The following is a 23,670-nucleotide window of genomic DNA, read 5'->3' as shown; positions in this document are numbered from 1 at the left end:
GCCACGGCACGCCACTGCATTGGGTATAAGATTTTGAAAAAAGGGGGTCATTGAGTATACTCAAATAGGGGTCATCGGGTAGAAAATTTTGAAAAATGGAGCAAAATTATATTTTCTTGTCCCAAATTTTCCAAATTTCCAATAAAAATTTGTTGAAATAAGAGAATTTGAAAGTTTCAGCATTATTTTGTTAAATTTTGATGATGCGGCTATTGTAGAAAAAGAGGCGGTCATTGGGTAGCCATAAAAAAAAAAAAAAAGGGTAATTTTGGGATCCCAATTTGGCCCCAATTTCACCCTCCCCATAATTATTGTACAGCACAGCCCCTTTATCGACAAAAGGTGCTGCATTCAAAAAAATTCCAACGCCACCCCCATGTCAAAAAGAAATCTACGCCACTGGAATGACTGAATGAATTGTTGAATGAATGAATGAATTGTTGAATGAATGAATGAATTGTTGAATGAATGAATGAATTGTTGAATGAATGAATGAATTGTTGAATGAATGAATGAATGAATGAATGAATGAATGAATGAATTGTTGAATGAATGAATGAATTGTTGAATGAATGAATTAGCTTGAATTATTGTTGAATGAATGAATGAAAATAATCACTCGGTCGGACATCCGGGAACATTGTCCCCGGACATTGTCGTCTTTCACCGGACAAACAAACATTACAAATAAATACATAACCAAACATTCAATTTCTTTTCAAGTATAAAAAATGCAATAATAAAATATGAAATGGAATGACACAACGAATAACACACACACCCCACACCCACGTTTACACTCACGTACAGAGGGAGGGTGAAATGCCATTTGAATATTCATGAGATTGAAAAAGTTGGAATACAAGCACTACAAAAAATCACAAGAAAGTTTACATAAATTCCAAAATATTTATTTGTGATCCAAAAATTTGCATTGATTAATCAAGAAAAAAATTTAAGTTAGTTTTTTAATTTTAAAATAATATTTTGTTTTCATAAGAGTTGTCTAAATCAAATATTTACTAGACTTATGAAGGAAGTTAAGCGAAAGAGGATGTCTATGGCCGCATCCGTCAACAAAAAGCAGACGGAATTTGAGAAGAAACTGTTTTTTTCCTCTTTGGTTCTTGTAAATTAAACATGGTGAGACCATTTTAATAAGTAACATTCAAAATTTAATTTTCTATCAGCTTACATAAATCAGACTATTATTTTATAAGGTTACGATGCTAATGAAAGCCCACATTCTTAGCATTCCGAGATTCATGAGATTGGAAGCAGAATTCGGCAGGTTTGTTACATTTAAAATGTCTGAGTAGTACATGTAGGTATAATATTTACAGTAATTTCTTGGCCAAACTGGAACACTATAAACGCTAGTGGCTCCGCGATAAACACACGCGAATATAGCGTGGTACAGAAGAAAGCATACACGCGCCTTACATTGCGTACACGCTTAGTACGCTACATAACATGGACGCAACGCGAATGTTCCAGTTTGGCCAAGAAATTACTGTAAATATTATAGTATAGTACTCTTTTGCAAGACCATGAGACAGAGAAATGTGCGACTTGATTATCACCATAAAAAATCATATATTTGGGTCAAGTGAAGTATAAAAAACATATTTATGTAGGTTTCCTTCACCGACCTATTCTCGAAAAAAATTCAAATTTCTATGTAAATATGCATTGTGTTTGGGCCCCGGTCTCGGCGAATTTCGCTGACTAGCAAATGTGTTAACTAAGGTTTGCCTGGGATACCTACTTTAATATCAGTCTTGTAATATATATTACTGTCGTCTATAAAGACGCGTAACACAACTGATATACCGAACACGTCATGAAGTTATATAATATAGGTATCCCAGGTGAATTCAAATTTGCCATCAAACTGCATCATTTTATATATCAAATTAAAGCCCTTGAGTAAAGAAAGCCAACACTGAAAACCTTTTTGTCATAGCACTTTCCGTAGCAAAGTAGCAAATCGTTGGATTTCAAATTTCCTGTCCCAAAGAAAACAAAGAGTCGTCGTGGGTGGCGACCACTCTGAATGGGTCCCAGTGCGCTCAGGTGTTCCCCAAGGGACGGTCTTAGGCCCCCTTTTATTTTTAATTTTCATAAATGACCTCCCTGAAAACTTGTCATCCCAAGTGCGTTAAGTCGCAGATGATTGTGTGATTTATAGGGAAATAGTAAATGACCTCGATGCAGAAGCCTTGCAGAAAGACCTTGATACCTTGTCAGTATGGGAGAGGACTTGGCAGATGAGATTTAACACAGCAAAATGTTTCACTTTGAAAATTACCCATGCTCGTAAACACATTTTCACACACAAATACAACTTAGGAGGTTCAATATTACAGGAAACTGACTCACATCAATATTTAGGAGTAGAAATTACAAAGGATTTGAAATGGAAAAACACATAAACCAGATATCAGCGAAAGGTAATAGGGCACTTGGTTTCATAAAGCATAATCTCAGTTCTTGTACTGAAGACATCAAACACACAGCTTTTAAGACATTCATAAGACCAACCATCGAATACTGCTCCGCTGTATGGGATCCTTATACCCAAGATCAAATTTACCAACTGGAAGCGATCCAGCGTCGAGCAGTAAGATTCATCAAGAGCGACTACAGCAAGCGCACAAGTGTTACCAAATTAATGAAAGACTTAGACATGGAGACACTTGCTGACAGGAGGAAGATAGATAGACTTTCCATACTACAGAAAGCCAGAGAGGGTCATCTGGCCCTGCCAGTACAAAACATACTACAACCAACCCACCGTCTTACCAAACGAAGCCACGCAAATTCATATCAAGAATTACAAGTCAACAAGGGCGTTTTCAAATACTCCTTCTACCCAAGAACTATCAAAGAGTGGAATTCTCTACCAGCAACACTTACTCAGCAACCAGACCCATTAGCATTTAAGAAAAGCATACAAGATCACATCCTAAAACGCATCTATAAAGCAGTCTTCACTAGTGCGCACACACTAGATTCCTTCCCGCTTGACTCCACTTGGAGTGTTGGAAAGTATTCAAGCAGAAGCAGAAGCAGAAAGTTACATCTTGTCAAAGATTGACTTTCATCAAAAAGATTCTGCTAGCAAAATTCCCCAAAACAGCATTACGGGGGTGTTTCTAGATCTTAGTCTCATGACGATAGCACCTTTTTTAATGGAACTGCTATCAAAATCTCTCTGAAATTCCATGTGCGAGTCTCTCATCACCAAAAAAAATCATATATTTGGGTCAAGTGAAGTATAGACAACATATTTATGAAGGTTTCCTTCTTAAAAAGCTTTTTAATTTCAATGTAAATTTGTATTGCCGGTTTAGGCCATTTTGACTGACTAACAAATGTGTTAACTGAGGTTTCCCTGTGATACCTATATAATAGACGAACCTTGAGGTATTATTAATAAACAAAAACGTTCTCCTTTCCATAAAAAGGCTATTTTGTACCCAGGTTTACAGATCAGAACAGACTTGGCGTACATATATTTTGAATGGTTTTTATTGAAATGAACTTTTTTTGTAGATACATGCAAGTCCAATTTCCCAATTTTTGATCTCGCCATCCATCACCAAATTTTTGCAAACAAAAAAGTCAATTATATACAATATTTTATGAAACAATATTTTGTTCAAGGACTATTTTAGAACACTGCCAAATTGAAGGAAGTTGCTGTGTTGAAATAACTTCCCTAACTTACAATGTAGTACCGTACCGTATGAAAAATACACTTCCCATGTCCCAACATGGGAAGTGCTATTTATCAGAGATGTCAGACTTCAGGAAATTTCCTGATTTCAGAAAATTTTGCTCCAGGCTCACTGCATCTCCCGTGGGAACTGGTAGTCTCGTTCCTACGATGTGATGTGTGCTTAATCAGTGAGTCAAGATGGCATACCCTGCTATCGAAAGCTAAGAAACATAAGTTTTAATCTCTGGATTTGCCTATCAAAAGTTGAATCGTTTCAGGAAACTTTGTCATCAACCACTGGCATCTCTAATTTATGGATGGCGAAGGTGCACAAAATTTGGGAGTTTTGCAGAATGCTCATTTTTAATATGATTATATTTCATGACTTTGACCCAGACTTTGAATATCACTCCCTATAATTACAGTTCCTGTTCTCAAGTTCACAGTGATGCAGACCCGGTAACAAAATAGATTTGACACCAAAGATGTCTGGTGAAATCTTTCAACCTCTGGAGAGTTTGATGGAAGATACAGATGGGGCCAAATTGGATCCTCTAATATGCCACCTGTGTAATGAGACTTTTGAGGAACCAAGGGTATTACAATGCTACCATACATTCTGTATGCGCTGTCTGAGAGGCAGAAGCCAAGATGGATCTATGTCATGTCCTTTCTGTGGGTAAGTTCATTATTCATTCATTCATTCATTCATTCATCATTATATCATTCAAATATAAAATATAACAGCACAACAATTAAACACATACATTGAATGAGGAGGTTCTCGGAAGGCCGGATGGCCTGTATTAAGAACCCCCTGTCCTAACACACAAAAAAAGTTTCAAAATAACAACAACAACAAAATATACCTGCATTATTACAATGCTACCATACATTCTGTATGCGCTGTCTGAGAGGCAGAAGCCAAGATGGATCTATGTCATGTCCTTTCTGTGGGTAAGTTTTCATAGGCGTAGTGGGTTTCTGACCAATTTAACCTCATATTGGCCATTTTAGCCTCCCAAAATGCCAATTTTTTGTGTGCTTTGCGCAAATATATTCCACTTTTGCACCATATTTCATCAGTTAAGTTTCAATATGGCAAAAATTTTCGCGCGCACTTGTACCATCAACTTATTCTGTCGTCAAAAGGTGCTGGATTCACTATACTTCAAGAATTTTTTCCAACCCCAAAAAGAAATCTATGCCACCGTAAGTTTTTATGAATGTTCATAGCAAAGTAGTTGTATTTTGATTTGAATTTCATGTGTAAAGAGTAATCTTATGTTCAATGCTGTGAAAGGATATAAACTATATAAGACACCAAAAAAAAAATCCTGTTTTACAGGTTGACCAACCCAGATTTTGTGAAAACCCAGACCGACTGACCCCACTTGAAAATTCTGTCAGCCCCATAAAAAGAGGGGGGTTTTCTTCGCCCAAAGACAAATGACAAGAACCATTTGGAATTGAATACCTGAGTGGAAGAAGGGCCCAACTCCATCAAAACTGTTTTTGAGATATTAGGAAAAAACTAAATATTTTGAAAAGTTTTATAGGCAGAATGTTTTCCTCTTCAGGGGACCTTTAATACATGAATATACAATATTTCATACATTCAAAATTAAATATGATGTTTCCATGGCAACGGTACAGGTCTTAATCTGAACTGGAGTTGGGCCCTTTCTTCCACTAATATACTGCAAGTGCCAGTTCCGTAAGCAGATGTGTTATAAATAGCTACAGAAATTTGGCAATTATCCATTAATTGCACAAGTAGAAGCATGTCAAGAAAGTTTATTGTAGTGAAAAGCAGATTTCATGGATGAACAAAATTCCTCTTTAACCCAATATTTGTGAAAAAAGGGCCCAACTCCATGGAGTTGGGTCTTTCTTCCATGAAAACCATGATTAAGTGTACTTGAAAGACTATTTGGAGAGTTGATTTTGGCTCATCTTTCACACACAAGGAAGAGCAATCTGTTGGCAATAATATGTTGGGTCTAACTCATTTTTGTAAAAAATTGGAGTTGGGCCCTTCTTCCACTCAGGTATTCAATTGTTACGGTACCTGGTAAACTGAAAACAGGTTTTTGTTTTCTTAACTCAAAACAGGTTTTGTAGAATTTCTTTTATCATAATTAAGATTTTAGTGTCAGTGAAAATTCCATATAGTGAGGGCTGAAGTATGTTTTGCTTAGATTTTGTATTTTAAGGTGGGTTAGCTCATTAAATTAAACACAGGATTCTATTGGGCATTAAAGTGTACATTTTGGCTCACATACATTGTATCAAACAGGATTGGAATACTAGTATCAGGACATGAAACTTATTAGATGGAAAGTAATTTTCAGTAAATGCCAAGTTCATTCATCCAATGTAGAATAATGTCCTTTTTTTTATTTGTTTCAGGTGTTTCAGTGTTCTTGAACCTGGTGCTGACATACCTCCTGAAGATACATTGCTATCATTTCTTGTGAAATCATCTGAAGATGATGTTGCATTTTGTGCTAATTGTGACAAGGTATATAAAGCTTATTAGTGAAGGTGCTAGGGTTCAGCCCGTCACTCAGAAGACCCGGTAGTCAGCAGAAAAGTCATAAAGTCATTCAGAAAATTAAACTCATTATTCAGAAGGCCCGCTAGTCAGAATTTTCTGAGTAGCGGGAATTCTGAATAACGACCTTTCTTAATAGTGGATTTTGTTGTTGTATTTTATGTAAAACTCCCACTACTCAGAAAAACTAGCGGGTTTTCTGGCTAGCGGGCTGTATCCGTTACCCAGAAGACCCGCTAATCAGAATGCCCACTATTCAGAATTTTGACTAGTGGGCTGTTTTAATCATTTGAAAGAACTAAGTTAGCCCTATCCCTAACCCTAACCTGAACCCTAGCCCTAAGAACCAGGGGTAGCACTAGGTTTTAAAACCAGGGGTTCTCAGAACCCCTGAACCCTCTGAAAGTGTTAAAAATATGCGCTCGAATCCTAAAATGAAGGGTTCTCTAATCAAGTATTGAATGCCCGTTTCAATATATCAGTATCAGATTTTGTGATTTTGGTTATGATGTGTAAAGGCCTGGCAAAAACGCGATCTCCCTTTCACGACGCGATTCTCGCTATTAACCAACTATCTGGCTTTTAAAGAAAGTTCCCACACAGTGTACTTGCTATTAAAGTGTTGCTTTATGCCATAAAAGTTCGCCAAATTCCATAAAATGCAGTTCAACTTCGGCAAAGTACAGAATTCAACAGCATTGCAAGTCACATGGACGAGTGAAAAAGCCATGATTTACTCGATAAAAAAATGACATTTCATTGCAAATGAGTTCAAGTTTAGGCCAAATATCATGATATTTATTGAATTACTGGAGTATTTTGACTCTAAAACATAATTCAAGGGCAAATTTTTGTCACTTTTTTCTTCTACGGCCTCGTATTTCACCGCTGGCATATCTCTACACACCACCCTTGAAGCATTTCTTACCGATCCCTAGAATTAGAAATTACCAACTCACGTACGTGTCGTCATTCAGTACTGCAATAAAACTCATCAGTGATTCTAGACAATATCACAATCTGTGTTAAATTACGCTGGCGGTGTGTATTTTATTTTTATTTTTAAATTATGTTTCAATGCTACGGCAACTTCACTTCAACATTTATGTTATTGCATTTTATGTTACATAATTTCTGGACAGGTTGTAAATATTGGAGATCGAAGCTTTTATTTTTCATTCGCTTGTTTTCATTTTTCTGCGCGCATGAAAACCCCCGAACTGGTATGCAAAAATGAATAGATGCGCTCAAACTTCAAAATATGCGCTGTACGCGCAGAAACGCAGGTTAGTGCGACCCCTGCTAAGAACTGGGTTTTCTGATTGGCGGGTTGTCAGAATAGAGGGTGTGATTCTAAAAAGGGCCCATTAATCAGCTTTTTTTCTGAGTAGCAGGCCCCCGGGAGCAGGCCTTCTGATTAACGGGTTTTCTTATTAGCAGGTCTTCTGGTTAGCGGGTCATTTTAAATGAAAACAAGCCCGCTATTCAGAATTCTGAATAGCGGACCTGCTGGGTGACAGGTTTTCTGAATAGTGGGCCTTCTGAGTAACGGGTCTTCTGAGTGATGGTTGCCTCCCAAGGTGCTATTCCTTGCCCCCTGGTATATACTTACAAAAGCCATGAAATCAAAAGATAGATACATGGTTGATGAAAAATTAATCCTGCCTTTGATATCCAAAGAAATTGTGCACCAGTCATTGCTAACCTTATTATAAAGCGACATGTTGTTTATAAGTTTATATTTAACAAATTCAGCCGAAAATTTGAGGTATGTCTTTATTTTGTTAATATTATTTATTAATATTATTTCATCATTTTTGGTATACTAGATATCATATCCATGCAATATCTATTGTCATTTATGTAGACAAGTAGCACAATGTTTTTCTGCAATACCTGTAACCAGCCATTATGTTCGGCGTGTAAAGAGGAGACTCATAGAGCAAGGATGTTTGCCTCGCATACTATAGTCACACTCAACAAAAGGCACAATGAACAACATAAAAAATGTGGTAAGTTGAATCACATTGTCTTTATAACACATTATAACTTTCATTATAAGTTTCATTTAAGTCATAAGTCATGCGGATCTGATTTAGTGACTTTCAGAGTCAGTTTGTAGTTTTTTGTAGAGCTGTGCAATGTGCATACATGTATACACTGTGCACAAAAGAATTAAGGTACCATACCAGTTATGTTCAAGACAGATATGTTATAATTGGGACCAGCAGCCTATAGCTGCATGTTTTAGCTCAGATTTAAGATATCATTAGTTGAAATCATTCAAGAAATAAAGACACAAGGATCCAATACCCCAAGGAAGATACAAATTCAAAAGTTGCAGTTTGCTCCATTGCATGCCCTATTGATTGATTTGTACACATACAAAAGCATTCTCAAACAAGAAAACAAACAAGGTCTTAAATCAGATTATAGGTATTGGCTGCTTGTTTTATTTTTGACATATTTGTCTCTGTTGTTTATGATACAGGGTTGAGCATAACTGGTACCTTATCTTTTGCACATAACATTGTAGTGTATATACTATCATTTACTACATTTATGTATGTATTATATATATTTGATGTTCAAAAACATGAAAATTGTATAAGTTCAATATAAATTTGCTCAAAATCCATGCTTCATTGTACTCTATACATGTACATTGTATGTGCGTGGTATGTGTGAAACCATAAACCTTAATGATTACTTTATCTGGGGGGGGGGCTGAAGTTCAGTTTGGGTAGGGACTAGGGAAAGTGGACCTATCAATATACCAATTTTCCAAGAAATTTAGACCCGTTGCTATACCGAAAGTCCAAATTTAACACAGATTCAGTCAGATTGCCACGATTTTTACAGCTTTTCCCAAATTTTTTGAGCAAATTAAGAAAAGTTTGGGACAGTGAGGTACATTTGGGCTATTTTCCATAAAAAAATTAGACAATTTTGAAAAAATTACCCATCTATATACCAACTAGAAAAAGGGGTAATTAATATACCAAATGGCTGAAAATGTGACCCGTCCCATTGCTATTTATACTGCAGTACCCCCTCAGCAGTTCCCCCAGATATGCAAATTAGGTGATTGCATAATAATATCTTGTAAATAACATACAGTAATCATTGGCTTAGGAAGATTTTTAACATGGGGGGAGGGCTGAAACTTGAAAAAAAAATTTGGTGGACCACCCTGGGGATGAAAATTGGGCAAAATATAGGTCACAAACACCCATTTCCCCTCTATTTTGTCACAACTTCACCTAGGATTATTGAAAGGCTGAAAGGTATTCCAGCCCCCACACCAAAATTAATGAGGCGGCTGAGCCCCCCCCCAGCCCCCCAGTTCCTAAGCCTATGGTAATTGCTTCAGCCCAGGGAGGTTTATGTTTTTATTTTATAATAAATGCAAATATCCTTTTATTTTTGTGTGTCAAGTTGCTTTCCTTTCAAATATCATTTTCTGAGTAGCTTGTTTTATTATTTTTCTTTGGATCTTTTTCATTTCATTTACATAGCCGAGCATAATGAAGACTACATCATGTTTTCTGTTGACAAAAGCAAGCTTCTATGCATCAAATGTTTCAGGGACATTGATAAGTAAGATTTTGCTTTGCTTCATTTTTCATATTGATGTGTTTGTATTCGCAGTAGAAGTAGTGATGTAACAGGATTAATAACCATAGTAATACATGTAGGTGAAAGCAATTTTGTATGTATTGCTCTGCACTGTAAGTAGGCTGCACTCATCACCTGTCATGTCTGTGTATGTGTGCAATCATAGATTGAATACAATACTGGTCTTCTCGAAGACCATAATTGTACAGGTGTCAGTGAAACATACTTTGATATGAAATTTCCGTATAATTATGATCCAGGCCTTTACCTATTCTTTGATGCGATACAGAGTTACAGCGTACGATATGTACGTCTAGTGCAGGGCGATATATTCAAAATCGTTATAGTAATTAATCCTGTTTCATCGCTACTTCTACAGCGAATAATGAATGTCCCAATTTTGGCTGTTATTCTATTAACCAGTCATCATATACTAGCATTTTGTTTCCAGTTTATTGATTGAAGTGAAATACCGTCACATACATGCATCAAACTTAAATTGGGGGGGGCAGGGGCAGTAGCAATGAAATTATTAAAAATACCATGCCATCAGGCAGAAAGAATTTCAAAGGCTACCCAGGACATTTAAACCATTTTCACATCTATTTTTTTTCTAATAATTGCTATTCAAATCACACTGGAATTATTATGTGATTGCTCTTGCTGGTCTGTAATTCTTGTATCTCTCGAGGAAAGCAAAAAGTGCCAAATATTTTTTCAAATATATATTTTGACACAAAAACACCATTTGGAGAGCCCCTGAGAGCCATTACATGCTACAGGTGTAATTAACCACATAGCCGCCTTCTTGCTGACTAAAATTGTTAACTTTGAAATAAAATCAGGCATTTTTCCCTTTTCATTACTAACTAGTTTTAACCATGATTGTTTTTGCTTTTATACTTACTTTGCTTTTTTTTCGGATCCCTTAAGGTCTTTTTCTTTGCTTATGGCCCATTAGGATTTTTTAAAAACTTTTTATGGGCCCCTAATATCCTGGTTTCAGGCCTAAAACCAGGGCACGAATGTAATACACCCCTTCAACCCCTCCCTTGTTGGCAGAACTGCAAGTACAATGTAGTAAGCCAACACTTACACAGTTTCTAAATGGTGTGAACGCTTTAGTAAGAAGTAGCTTAATTTAGGAGCCAAAAAATGATAAATAAATACATACGGTTTATAAAATAAGTAGGTAGATAAAATTAAGTAAGTTTTGTTTCATTTTGCAGGGAAGATAGAGCAGATTGCGTTGATTTAGAAACAGCTTATACTCAGGGATGCCAAAAACTACAAGAGAGATCAAATACCATCCAGGAGCTGCAGTCATCCGTCCATAATGCAATAATACTATTTCAGGCTTTGACACAAGAGGTCAAGACAAATGCAGAAGAAGAGCGCAAAGCAATTGGCGCCCTCTACAGTTTGATAGAAGAGAAAATTAGAGAGACCAAAGCAGATCTGTTAAGAGAAGTTGAAAGGTATGTACAAGTGCATATAGTAAACTTTAATTTCTGATATGTACTTTTGTGATACACACTGAACTGCTTTATTGTAATACTGAAATAGCTAAGAAATGTACATGTTATACAGAAACATAAAATTGTTTGCATTAAGGGTGTTATCGGAATGCTTTTGGGAGCTCAACCCCTCAATAATTTTGGTGCAGGGGCTCAAATACCTTTCAGCCCAGCAACAATTCCAGGTGAAGTGAAAAAATGTCATCATAAACCAGGATGAATGAGTGTTTTTGACATATTTTTGCAGAATTTTCTGACTCTTGAGGGGGGAACCCACCCTCTCAGAATGGGTCATCAACAATTAATGTTCATTTAACCCTCCTTTTGACTACTGATTCTTCAGACTAATGCTTTTCCAAAATGACCAGAGTCCTGTAGGTTTGGCTAATGGTCAGGCTTCCTAAGCCAGTAGGCTAGCCCTGCCAATGTGGATCCATTTTATTGATTTATCTTCCTAGATGATGCATGATATGAATTTGTAAGCATGAGTATTATTAGCACTAATTAGGCCCAAGCCTGAAGGCTTAGGAAGCCTGATCACCACTAGCCATGCTTCGAGAAACCGTATAGAGTTACAATTACATATGGTTATTAATAATAACTGATTACAAATGGTTGTTAAAAATAACTGATTCTCTATTTTTGCAGGCAATATCAGGAAAAGGAGAAGGCATTTAAAGAGCAGCTTCCAACCCTGGCTGCCTTATTACCAACACTACATACTACTCTTGCTATCTGTGCCTTATTCTCCAACAGTTCCAACATGTTTGAATTTCTAGATCTCAGTGCTGTAAGTACATAAGAGTTACTCAACACTTTTCAGTTAAGGGCCCAACCTATTTACCAATACGCAACCATCCCCAGCCAAGCTGCAGCTTACTGCAGCCACAATGCTAACGCTCCCATTGAATGGGAATAATAGTTAGTGATCTTCAGCTTGGCTAGGGAATGAAGGATTCCCTAGCCAAGCTGGCGAAAGCTGCACACTTGTATTTAGACATGGGCCCTAAATACGTTTTAAAAATGATTTTAAATGTTCAAATTTGTCTCACATTGAATATGATTGCAAGATCAATTAATTTCTCCCATATAGTTAGCTAATGTCTCATCCTTTAAGCTATAAAATAGGAGTAATTAAGTAAAAAGCAAATGAGAATCATCAGGATAAATTATTTGCGAATTCAAGGTAACTCTAGCTAGCTTGTGAATGAATCCTCCATGAAGCAAACATAATTATGTATAAATGTATTGTAAATACCATTCAAGTTCAAGCCATAATGTGTGATTTCCATCCAATTTTAATTTTGTTATTTACCAAAAATTGTTATCTGTCACTTTTGTCAGGAAGGGTTTCTGTCCATTTTAAGTCATTTCCCAATTTTCTGTAAAACAGAGAACTTTGGGCTCTAACCTTACCTATCCATGTTATATCTTTTTTCCTTTCCATGTTACCGTATTGTCTGTAATAAACGCCCCAGGGGCGTTGCATTATTCCGGGTGGGGGGGGGGGGCGTTTATTTGAAGTGAATTTTAGTGAACAAACTTTACAATCAGGTTCAATTTCCCGATGGTGCTCCTGTAGGAGGGTTTATGACTATACTAATAATACTACCATGGCGGCACCCACAGAAAATGAAATTTTCGTGGTAAATACAGCAAAATTACACAGGTAAGTGCATCATCAAGAATCTGGTGAAAGTCGACCATAATTAGGCAATGAAATGGATGAAAGTTTGAACCATTTTGATGTTTTTTGTTTGACCCCTGGGCACCCATGAAAAACAGTATTCACACTGATTGGGTTTCCCCAGGCAAAATAAGATCTAATAGATTTTGATTGGGTTTCCCCAGGCAAAATAAGATCTAATAGATAAATCTAATAAATAAATAGTCATAATAAGGTTTTGTACTTGCAATTTAGCGATCGTCACTGACATGACTGATATGACTCACACGATATGGCATGGAAATGTTTGCATTTTTGTCCGTTTTCCTGGAAAAAAATGGTGGGGGCGTTTATTAGAGAGGGAACGTTTATTACAGACAATACAGTCTATATCTTGAATTGTCCTCAACAAAGCAGTAAGTTTAGCTGAGACACTTCTCACAAATCAAAACACCTTACCTAACCTTGTTATATCTCTCCATGTTATATCTCTTTCTAGTCCTTAATGGAAAGATTAAGTGCCATAGTAGATCATCCTCATCAGTTATCACCTCAACAAAGCAGTAAGATTTGCAGCAATTTTGAAGAACAGTTTGCCAAATGTTTACAGCCATTGTTGGGATGTGGAGACTCATCTTGTCAAAGTGTTCATAACTCTCACCCTTGCAGTAAAAGGTAAGATGTGCCGTGTATTGGGCTATCCCATTTAGAATATACACTCCCCTGTGGAAGATTTGGAAATTATCTTCCACAGGGGGAGTATGAACTTCAAATGGAATGAGCACATTAGGCAGCTCCATTTGAATTTCATACACCCTCTGAGCAAGATTTAACATGAATTTTCAACAGAGGGAGTTTTAAATAGAGCAGCCTAAAGTGTTCATTCCATATGAAATTCATACTCCCCTATGGTAGGTATGATCATCAAATTTTCAAGTATGATATTTCACATTGAAATTGATTTATTTAGAAAGGTGATTATTTAACTTAAAAAATGAGGGGTCAACCATGTCTGTAGGACAAAAATTAGCGAAGTTATGGGCAAATGTAATTTTCCAAGTTCTGTGACCATCATTGACGGTACCTTACAATGAATTACTGTACAAACAAGCAAGTACATGCAACATTTTTCAGTATGGCGATCCATTTTACAGAAAAGCGATTTTATTTGAAAAAAAATTACTATCACTGTATGATAACTTCTGTATCAAAGTATACCAGTTGACACTTTTTATCTTTCTACGTAAGGTTTCTGGCGTCTAAATTTCACATTTTTGTATTTTCCTATGGGGATTACACAGTTAAGCCATTTCTGTGGTCACAAGTAGGAGTTGAATGAGGCCCTCTGTAATAAGCAATGTGGGCATACCTACCTATGGAATTGATGCAATGTCCTCTTCAGTAAAAGTTACATTTACATTAACCTCTCTGATCCAATCTGATTAGAACTGGTCAAAGCTGACTTTACTTTATGTCATAAAGGCTTTAATTCAAATGTTTGGTTCACAGCTAGAGCAATTTGCAGTGGATGTATTTCTGTAAAGTTTAAGATGACATATAACTCATATTATATGCAGAAGTGGCCAGGTTAGATTGATTTAAATACTGTTTTTGGAAAAAGTGGACCTTTTGGTACAGAAAGGTTGACTTATTGATATGACAATGATCCCTGACTTGTTTTAATACCAACATTTGGATTCTCTCAGTTCATGGTTGACTTTTTGAGTGTGACATAACCAGAGCTTGTCCCAAAGTACACCTGTTTGGAGGACTTATTCAAATTTCATGTTTTCACTTCCAAAGTTGGGGGTTGGGTACATAAACATCCAGCACTCTGAATATGTTTGATAACATATTACTTAACTCTCTCCACGCGGGTGTCGACAACATTTTTTTTTTTAAATACAAAAATTTCAGAATATGAAATTTTCATGAACATATTTGGAATCAACATGAAAAATACATTGAATTGAGTACAAACAAGCCTAGTATTGGTTAAGAGATTCTTGGGATAGCTCTTAATATTTTGAGAAAATATCTCAAAAACTTTTTATGTTAAAGCCTATGGCAAGCAGTCAAGCACACAGAGCATTAAACCTTCATAACCTGTTTATATTTGATTCTCTTATCAGGTCTAAAGATTCTAGTCCATATGTATCTCATCATGTGGCCCATCAGTTTTCACAGCAAGCAACATATATACAAACACATCGACGTATGGTGAAAGCAGCCGGGAATAGGCAGAGTAAGATTATGGGCAGTGGACCATTTGTGGAGCATTGTAAAGCATTTGAAGCCAATTATAAGGTAATGGGCTATTGCATTTGAAATCCATATATCACCTATGGAAGACATGACCTTAATCTCCCACGTATATTTCAAATGGAGTCTCCCATTCAGATAATCCCGTATGGATCTCAACTGGAATAGCCCAACGCATGGTCATATCATGCTGGTATGGTAAGGCCACTAGTAGGTCAGTGGTTCAAACCACAATGATGTCATCATGCACTTAAGCAAGGTACTTTATATCTGTTGCCTCTCTCCACCCAGGTGTATCATTGGGTACAAGCTTATACTAGGAAGGTCAATAAACTATCTGTGTTGGAGGTGTGGCAACACGCCAGCATTGTCAGTGTATTGACATTGAAGGAGCTATCCTGGATAAAGAAAGTTCAAATAAATAAATAAATACATATCATGGGGAGGAATTTGACTTGATTCCAATACTGGGAAGATGGGTATAGGCTGGCCTATGAACAGTTGCATGATCCTTTAATGCTAGCTACCAGTCACAGGGATTAAGAGAAAAGTTACTGGATGATCAAAATGATCAACTAGGCAACTAGGGATTCTGTCATGTTCATGTTGCAAAGAAACTAGTAGATGCTGCTTTGTAACTGACTGCTAAGTAATATAATCACTCAAGCTATAAGTTTTGTTATTCTTTACTCAAAATGCTGAAATAATATTAGTAATAACTGTCAGGATTGGGCATAGCAAAACCTTAGGCCCATGGACAAGAAGTAGTGTGGGAGCTTCTTAACATTTCCTTTATCCCCCGTATTACATTTTCGCTATTGCTTGGGGCCCCTGAACCCTTGGGGCCACTGGACTTTGTCCATCCTGTTCACCCGCTTGCTACATCCCTTCAAAATAACTAGGTAAAGTGAAAACCCCACTGGCTATATTGACCGTTTAACATGCAATTCTGCAGCTTCCAACCCTGTGGCCTAAAGGTGGGGCACGGTGAATATACAACTTTTCAATTTTAATAGCCAACGTTTATTTTTCTGCAGTTAATTCATCACCGCATTCAGAAGATGAAGGAACAGGTACAGGAACTTCACAGAGACATCACACGACGCAAATGTTTAAGCAAGAAGGAGGCTGTGACCGATATCGTAGATGAATGTAATCAAGTTGATATACAGATTAACACACAGATGGCTACATTAGAACATATGAAGATTGTCTTCCAAAGGGTATGTATGTGGGGGTGCGTTCACCAAGCCATTTAAGTGAGGACAAGATATCGTTTGCCACATTCAAAGTGAGGACATTTTGACTAAGTGAGGTCAAAATCCGAGTCCTCTCTTTGTGAGTATGTGCATTGGATAACACTCTTCCTATAGGGGGTATGGGGGTATAAGCTATTATCTCACTTTGTATGCATGTTTACAGACAAAGTGAGGTGACCTCACTTTGAATGTGTTGTTCGTAAAAATGTCCTCACTTTGAATGCCATTATAGTCCGGACCGGAAGAGGAACCCGTTCCATTTCAACTTGGTGAGAAATCACCCCAACCCATTGATGTATTCCCTGGACCTCACTTTTAAGTTGGTTTAAAGCCTGGTAAACCGGGATAACAATTGCATGTTGATATGTACTATATGCATAGAGCAATTTGCGTTAGAATTGATTGATTATTGTCAACCATATCTGTATCATTTATAGTTCTGGCCAGAAACTTTAAAACAAACCCTCCCGATTCTGACCTATTTATTTTTTCACACACTGGACCAGCCAATTCAAACTTTTGCCAGCCTGAGCCATTCTAGCCTTTCCAGATCCGATCCCATCAATAATGTTAATTAAAAACAAAAGAATGACGACCGAACATTATACAGTGCGTCATCAATGTACTGTGTGTGTAATTACTCAACAATCGTAGTTTTCTCACTTGGTTCTCACATCACGGATGGAAATGTTTGTACTTTTGTATTGTTTATTTAATATTATACTAATATATATTGCTTAATTTCTTTGCTGATTCCAGTCCGGACCAAAAGAGGAACCCTGTTCCATTTCAACTTGGTGAGAACTTACCCCAAGCTGGCCCAACCCATTGATGTATTCCATGAACCACCCGACCCATAAAGCCAATCCGCTCTCGGTTCGGGTTTTTCTCGGGTTGCCCAACAGGGCAGTAGTCTGTATAGCAACCAGGATCATCTCACTTAATTTGTTTAGAGCCTGGTAAACCGGGACAACAATTGCATGTTGAAGCAGGGACCATATATAATAGAATATGGTCCTAGTTGAAGTGTGCTCTATGCATAGATCAATTTGCATGATAATTGATTGCTTACTGTTTGAATGTTTAATAATTCTCACTCTGTTGTGTCAACCATATCTGTATCATTTATTTATAGTTATGGCAAGAAACTTTGGAGCGTGTTTCAAGAGAGCAAGGTGTATACCAAACTCAGTTGAATGAAATGGGAAGACTGAAACAGGAGAATAGTCATCTTGAAACTATAGCTAGACAGATTGCACCATTCATATCATCAATAACAGCTGTCACTCAGCGTATTGATCCAAGGTAAAGAGAATTTTCATGTAAGTTTCATGTAAAAAGGGTGTTTTTTATGATCAGGCTCTGTATGTACGTATCATGAATAGGGTATCTAAAACAAAGAATTTAAAGGAAAAATGGCATGCCTTTGAGACAAATGTAGCATGGAATATAGGTCAAAGCAAGGAAGTGAGATATAAGTTATCAAATTTTGAATATGTGTTTTCTCCCAGTTGTTATGAAATGTTTTAGGGTTAAGAAAATGACTGATTTACTTGCATCTGGAAGTAAAATTAGTGCAGTTGGAAATTGCACTTTTAATACTTGTTTAAGGGTGCATTTTCAGACCCCCCAAAACTGTTTTGGGTACTTTTGGAGACTTTATGGTCACAAATACTTGTGGATTTGTTTCCTTTCAGCAGGAGAGATTCAGAGCCTGAAGATGGTTTACATGCAGTAATGGAACAGATCAGTACAATACTTCCTGATGCACCTCTCAGGTAACACTTAAGCTAGCCAACACAGGTGTCGACTGCAGACGAAAAGTTTTAATTTTTTAAATTTTCAAAAATGTCAGAATTGTAAATATTCATGACCATATTTGAAATTGGCATGAAAAATGCATTAAAATGAGTACAAACAAGCCTAGTTTTGGTTCAGTGGTTCTGAAGATATTTTGAGAAAATATCTCAAAACTTGAACTTTGTATGTTGAAACATATGGCTAGCATGCAAAGCATTAATAATCAATGCATTTTGGAAGTCAAAGTGTCTGCAGTATGACAGCAGTTGGTCTATATCATTTTGTAATAATTGGTGTAGTGTAGTCAAAGTTCAGTGAATGGGACATTGGATAATAAAAACATTGCAAATAGTTTCTCATCAAACAAATGTGTCCTCATGTAAATGTTTTTTGTTAAAAAAATTTCAATTTGACCTGAGCAAGTTGATAATTGTTTGATCGTTTCAGAGTGGACGTCATTCGCATCAATGAAGAAGAAAGAGAAGCAGCTTTACAACAGGCCCATTGCAAACCCAGTAAACTTGAAGATGACTTGATAAGAACCAAAGAGATGCTACGAAGTCATCACAAGAGTCCTGTGATGGAAAGAAAGCACACAGATATCACTAGTGACAATGAGATAACACCTGAAGAGGTAGATACTAAGCATAGAACAAAGCCTACCGGTGCAAGTTTGACACCGACAGGTGCAAGTTTCACACCAACAGGTGCTTGTTTGTCACCAACAGGTGCAAGTTTGATGTCAACAGGTGCAAATTTGACACCAATAGATGCAAGTTTGACACCAGTAGATGCATGTGAAATCCTGTCAAATACTAAATGTACACAGGATCAGAATTCTGCAGCCAGAGATCTTACCAAAGAGAAGTTTATTACTGAAGGAAGTAACGGTCAAGTGCAATGGACAGATGAGGTGCAATTAGATGAAGTAGAGCTCAAATTAACAGGTGCTAATAGGAACATTAAGGAAGTTATACCCAGTTTGCAACAATTGCGAGAAGCTAGTGAAACAGGGTTGTGTGATATACGCAGAAAATCAACAGAAACATGCAAAGATTTATCACCTGAACATGGCAAAATTACAAATGGCTTTGATTGCGATACGGTGGAAACAATAAGATTGAAAAGTAAGCCAGATAAGAAAGTAACACCTCAGCGTATTAAGGTTACAGTCACTGTTGATGAGAGTAAATCAGGGGTGGGGGATGAAAAAGGTTGAAACCATTTAGTGGTCTAACAGATTTTCTTTTCACTTTTATTTATAGAGGCCGTCAGCCTTTCGCCATCTTGTGGGTACAAATGATACGTGTGTTCATGCGTCGGACACTACGCGCAAAGCGCAGCTTGCCACGCAGCTGTTATCACGCATCGACACAGTGATTTTGCTGTTCACGCATGGAGATCTAACGACCATTGCAGCGTGTACCCACAAGATGGCGGCATATGACGTCATGCTGACGGCCTTTTTTTTATTTAAGTTTGAAGAAATTTGAAGAAAAAGAATGTTCAAGTTGATCAAAACTGATATTTTAATTCCATATGAAAAGTGGCAAGGAAGTGAAACATTTTTGTTTTAAACAACATTTATCATGTGTTTATAAATATGAAATTACATTTCTTAGGTTCTACAGCAAACAATCATCAGCTCAGACTTTTAAGATTTGTATAATGAAATCAGATGAATTTATAAGATTTTTTGAAATATCTAAATTTATATATGTCAAGAAATGCAAGGATAAGTGATTTTTAAAGATGCATATGAATAGTTGGTAAAGTTAGTTTTGATGGAAAGATGCATGCCAGTTTGCCCATGATTGGCACTCTCTCCCACTGTTAGCATGATAAATCCATGAACCCACTTTCCACTCTTATCTTTAATTGTAAACCACTGTAATATGTTAATGTACTACATGTATGTTTAACTGCATAGGCTTTTTTTGTGGATAAACAGTTTCCAACCGTTCCTTAGAACTTGATAACTATGTTAATGGTAGGATAATTATTTTTTGCTTCGAAACAGATGTGGTTAGAATTTGTCCCTGATTGAAGGCACTATCTATCAGTGATAGGCTAAGTTAGAAAATCTAAAATGTCATTGAGAATCAGATTTTTGAATTTCATGTGTGCTTACAAACCCCCACCCCCACCACACACCCTCCAAGTGATAAGACTGAATATGACTGAATTAGGGTAAAGGTCACATTTTAGTCATTGTTCGAAGAATCTGTCCATGCGGACATTTGTAGATACACGCAACTGTAAGGCCGGGGGGTTGGAGGTACTCATGTATGTCAGGCATACGGGGACGTGCTGCTCCAATGGGGCAGTTTTTCATGAGAAGTTGTCAGCCATGGGTAGGCTTTTCAACTGAAAAACCCTTACACATGGGTCCTGTTTTTGACACTAGCCCTTAGCAGTGGGTCAGATTTGAGCACATCGTTCTGACGGCGTTTTCGGTATCAACCTGAATTCAGTTTCCGGAATTCAATGTAATTAATTCAACCCTGAATCACGCTATCGTGGGCCCTTATAAAATTAGCCTTAGAAATGGGTATGGGTTTAGAGCCGGGAGCTGCACACCCCTGCCTAAAATAAATCCAAGTATATTTTGGTATAGGACTGATCTGGATCAGTATATCCAATCGGCCGATATAGAAAAACTGTTCGATGATTGACCAAGTCGGATAAAGGGTGGATGGGTGAATCTCAAATATTTATCACCACTGCCGTTTTCTTCCTTTTTGTCAGTTTTTATTTTTATATAAAAAACACCTAATGACAATTTTATTGACTTATCCTTTAAGCCATTCCTAAAAAAAACACCAATTTTACTCCTATGCCTGTGCAATATTAAAAAATAATTGAAATTAGTAGCACTGATTATATAACCTGTAAAGGCACTCAGTGGTCCCTGTGCAATAGTAAAAATAATTGAAATTTCTATCTGTCACTTTGAAGTGAAGGATAAGCCTAAAGAATTCTTATTACATTTTTCAAAAGATGATAAAGGGAAAAATGGCAGTGCTGAAAAAACTATGAAGCTCTATTCATTTGCGTCATTCTGGACAACATTGACTAAATTTAAGCTTTTCAGATCACCAAGTCATATATAACTTGCATGTTAGCATGGCTATACTTACTACACAAATGCACAACCATTTAAGTCGTGAGAAATTTGTTTTAAAATCCTTGTTCATTCACTGATTTTTAGTGATTGTTTTTAGATTTTCTGATTCAGCATATCACTTGTAATGCCTTTTTAAAGGCAATTGATATAAACAATTTTAATTTATACAACTTTAATTTAAACAAAATTGTATAAGGGGAAAGTGAGGGTAAGTTATTTAGAGAATAAGCGATAGGAATTTTTATTTTGCCTATCCTCTACCGTGTGATAGGCGACAGGCAGGTCAATATTTTGAGTAGTGGATGCCGGCAGCGGGTATCCACTACGATAAAAATATTGGACCTGCCTGTCGCTCATCATAGGTAGAGGATAGGCAAAATAAAAATTCTATCGCTTATTCTCATTCTTATCAGTTAAATATTATTTTAATAACTGTAAACAATTTTTTAAATCTAATATTAAGTTACCGTCATAAAAAACTCCCCTCATTATAAAATGAGCGAAACTTGTTTACAACTTCACGTATTCTGTTGCGCGCACTGCTAGCGCGTCGCGTATTCCACACTAGTTTTCGCATACATCGCGATACATACGCGCACCTCTTCAACCGTGTTAGGCATTATTGAGACGCATGATGACGTGGGGTCGTCACGGCCTGATAAGCGGCACCGAAATCTTGCGATTGTCCAATCAAAAATGTGTCTACGAACTAGACCACTCCCACTGACTAAGAATAATGTGTGTTACACATTGTTTGTATGAACTTGATTTGCATTGAATGTCGTGGTTGATAGATAGTTCAACTGAATTTCACAAAATTGCATTGGGCTATTCCCCACAGGGGGGAGTATGAATTTCAGATGGAATGAACACTTTAGGCTGCTCCATTTGAAACCCACGCTCCCTCTGTCAGGTTAAATATTTCTCAGAGGGTGTATGAAATTGAAATGAAGTTCATTACATTTGAAATTCAAACTTTGTAATGAGCTTCCTCTGTGGAAGATATTTCCCAAATCTTCCACAGAAGTAGTATGGGTTTTAAATGGAATGTCCCATTATGAATGGGATGTAATTAGCTGTACATTTAATATCATATTAAAGTCACTTTTCCCCCTATCAATTCGAAAACTGCATATCGTGAGTTAGGTGATGTTTAAGATCTAACACAGGCTTTCTCAACTGGCGGCGTGCACGCCACTTGTGGCGCTTGGAGTTAGTCGAAGTGGCGCACGGTAAATTTTTTTAATATAAATTTTAACAAAAAAGGGGTGAAATACCACATCTTAGCCGTAAGATCTCAGAGCTTCCGGGGGCGTTGCCTTTTGAACCCCTGTGGCTGGGGTTTTCATATTGGACCCCTCCAGGGGCCATAAGGCGGGCCCCTGGACCCCACCTGCTATGTGTTTGGTAGTTGGCACTTCAAATAAACTAGTTGAGAAGGTCTGGTCTAACATTTGTACCCCAATCGGGACCCCAACTGGGGACCCCAATCGCCAATTGGGTATATGAATGGGTTGTTTTTTTCATAATTTGTAGGCAAATGGCACAATTTGACCTAAGTGTAGCCAAAATTTGTGAAATATCTTCAAAATGGAAAGTTGTAAAAACTGAGACAATTGTGTTAATAAAATTTGACTGAAACTTTGACTTCTGGTATATCAATGGGTCCAAATTTATTGAAAAATTAGTAGATTGATGTCCACTTTCAAATTCTCATTATTGGTACATATACCTATCCAAACCAAATTTGAGCCCCCCTCCCCCCAAGATTTATACTGGCTTTAGGGATGTATCTTTTTCCAATCCCCTCCCAGAGGGGAGATTCAACAAAACATGTTAATGCTAATTTTTTTATTTTAAACCTCTTGACCAGGATTGAAAATTACATGTAAGGTTGAAAAAGATTTAAAGTTTTTTTTTTCTTCAAGAGCCAGGTACAAGATGTAATAAGCTAAGTGCAATATATGGCTTACTTAGAATCTCTATTAGAAATATCAATGTTTAACTTATTTAGTCATCCTGATCATGTCTAGTTGAATTGTTGAATAATAATTATAATACAGAAACCCACTTCTTACTGTGTGTATCATATGACCAGCTATGCAAGGCAATTGACAGTCTGATGGTACCAGATGTGACA

The 23,670-nt window shown here is 36.9% G+C and overlaps 2 protein-coding genes across 4 annotated transcripts; both read left to right on the top strand.

Annotated features, from left to right (window-relative positions):
* The first annotated feature begins 1,057 nt into the window (after nucleotides 1–1,057).
* LOC140160869 (RING finger protein 207-like) lies at nucleotides 1,058–21,742 on the top strand. 3 transcript variants are annotated; one of them, XM_072184192.1, is made up of 13 exons: nucleotides 1,058–1,143; nucleotides 4,150–4,403; nucleotides 6,137–6,248; nucleotides 8,149–8,293; nucleotides 9,800–9,881; nucleotides 11,129–11,377; nucleotides 12,065–12,206; nucleotides 13,582–13,757; nucleotides 15,215–15,389; nucleotides 16,382–16,567; nucleotides 17,739–17,908; nucleotides 18,301–18,381; nucleotides 18,851–21,742. In XM_072184192.1, the coding sequence occupies exons 2-13, from the start codon at nucleotides 4,210–4,212 to the stop codon at nucleotides 19,620–19,622; spliced, it is 2,484 nt and encodes an 827-aa protein (XP_072040293.1). In that variant the 5' UTR covers nucleotides 1,058–1,143; nucleotides 4,150–4,209; the 3' UTR covers nucleotides 19,623–21,742. The 3 variants fall into 3 exon arrangements, with proteins under 3 accessions (XP_072040293.1, XP_072040292.1, XP_072040291.1); XM_072184191.1 differs by lacking the exons at nucleotides 1,058–1,143; nucleotides 4,150–4,403 and adding an exon at nucleotides 4,606–4,681 and having other exon boundaries at nucleotides 18,304–18,381; XM_072184190.1 differs by lacking the exons at nucleotides 1,058–1,143; nucleotides 4,150–4,403 and adding an exon at nucleotides 4,606–4,681.
* On the top strand, nucleotides 2,420–4,195 carry LOC140160048 (uncharacterized). Its single transcript, XM_072183318.1, has 2 exons — nucleotides 2,420–3,051; nucleotides 4,150–4,195. Exons 1-2 carry the CDS (start codon nucleotides 2,420–2,422, stop codon nucleotides 4,193–4,195), a joined length of 678 nt encoding a protein of 225 aa, XP_072039419.1.
* Nucleotides 21,743–23,670: the final 1,928 nt, after the last annotated feature.

This window comes from Amphiura filiformis, chromosome 9 (assembly GCF_039555335.1).
Source record: "Amphiura filiformis chromosome 9, Afil_fr2py, whole genome shotgun sequence".
Lineage (NCBI taxonomy): Eukaryota > Metazoa > Echinodermata > Ophiuroidea > Amphilepidida > Amphiuridae > Amphiura > Amphiura filiformis.
This window is presented reverse-complemented; position numbering and strand designations above follow the sequence as displayed.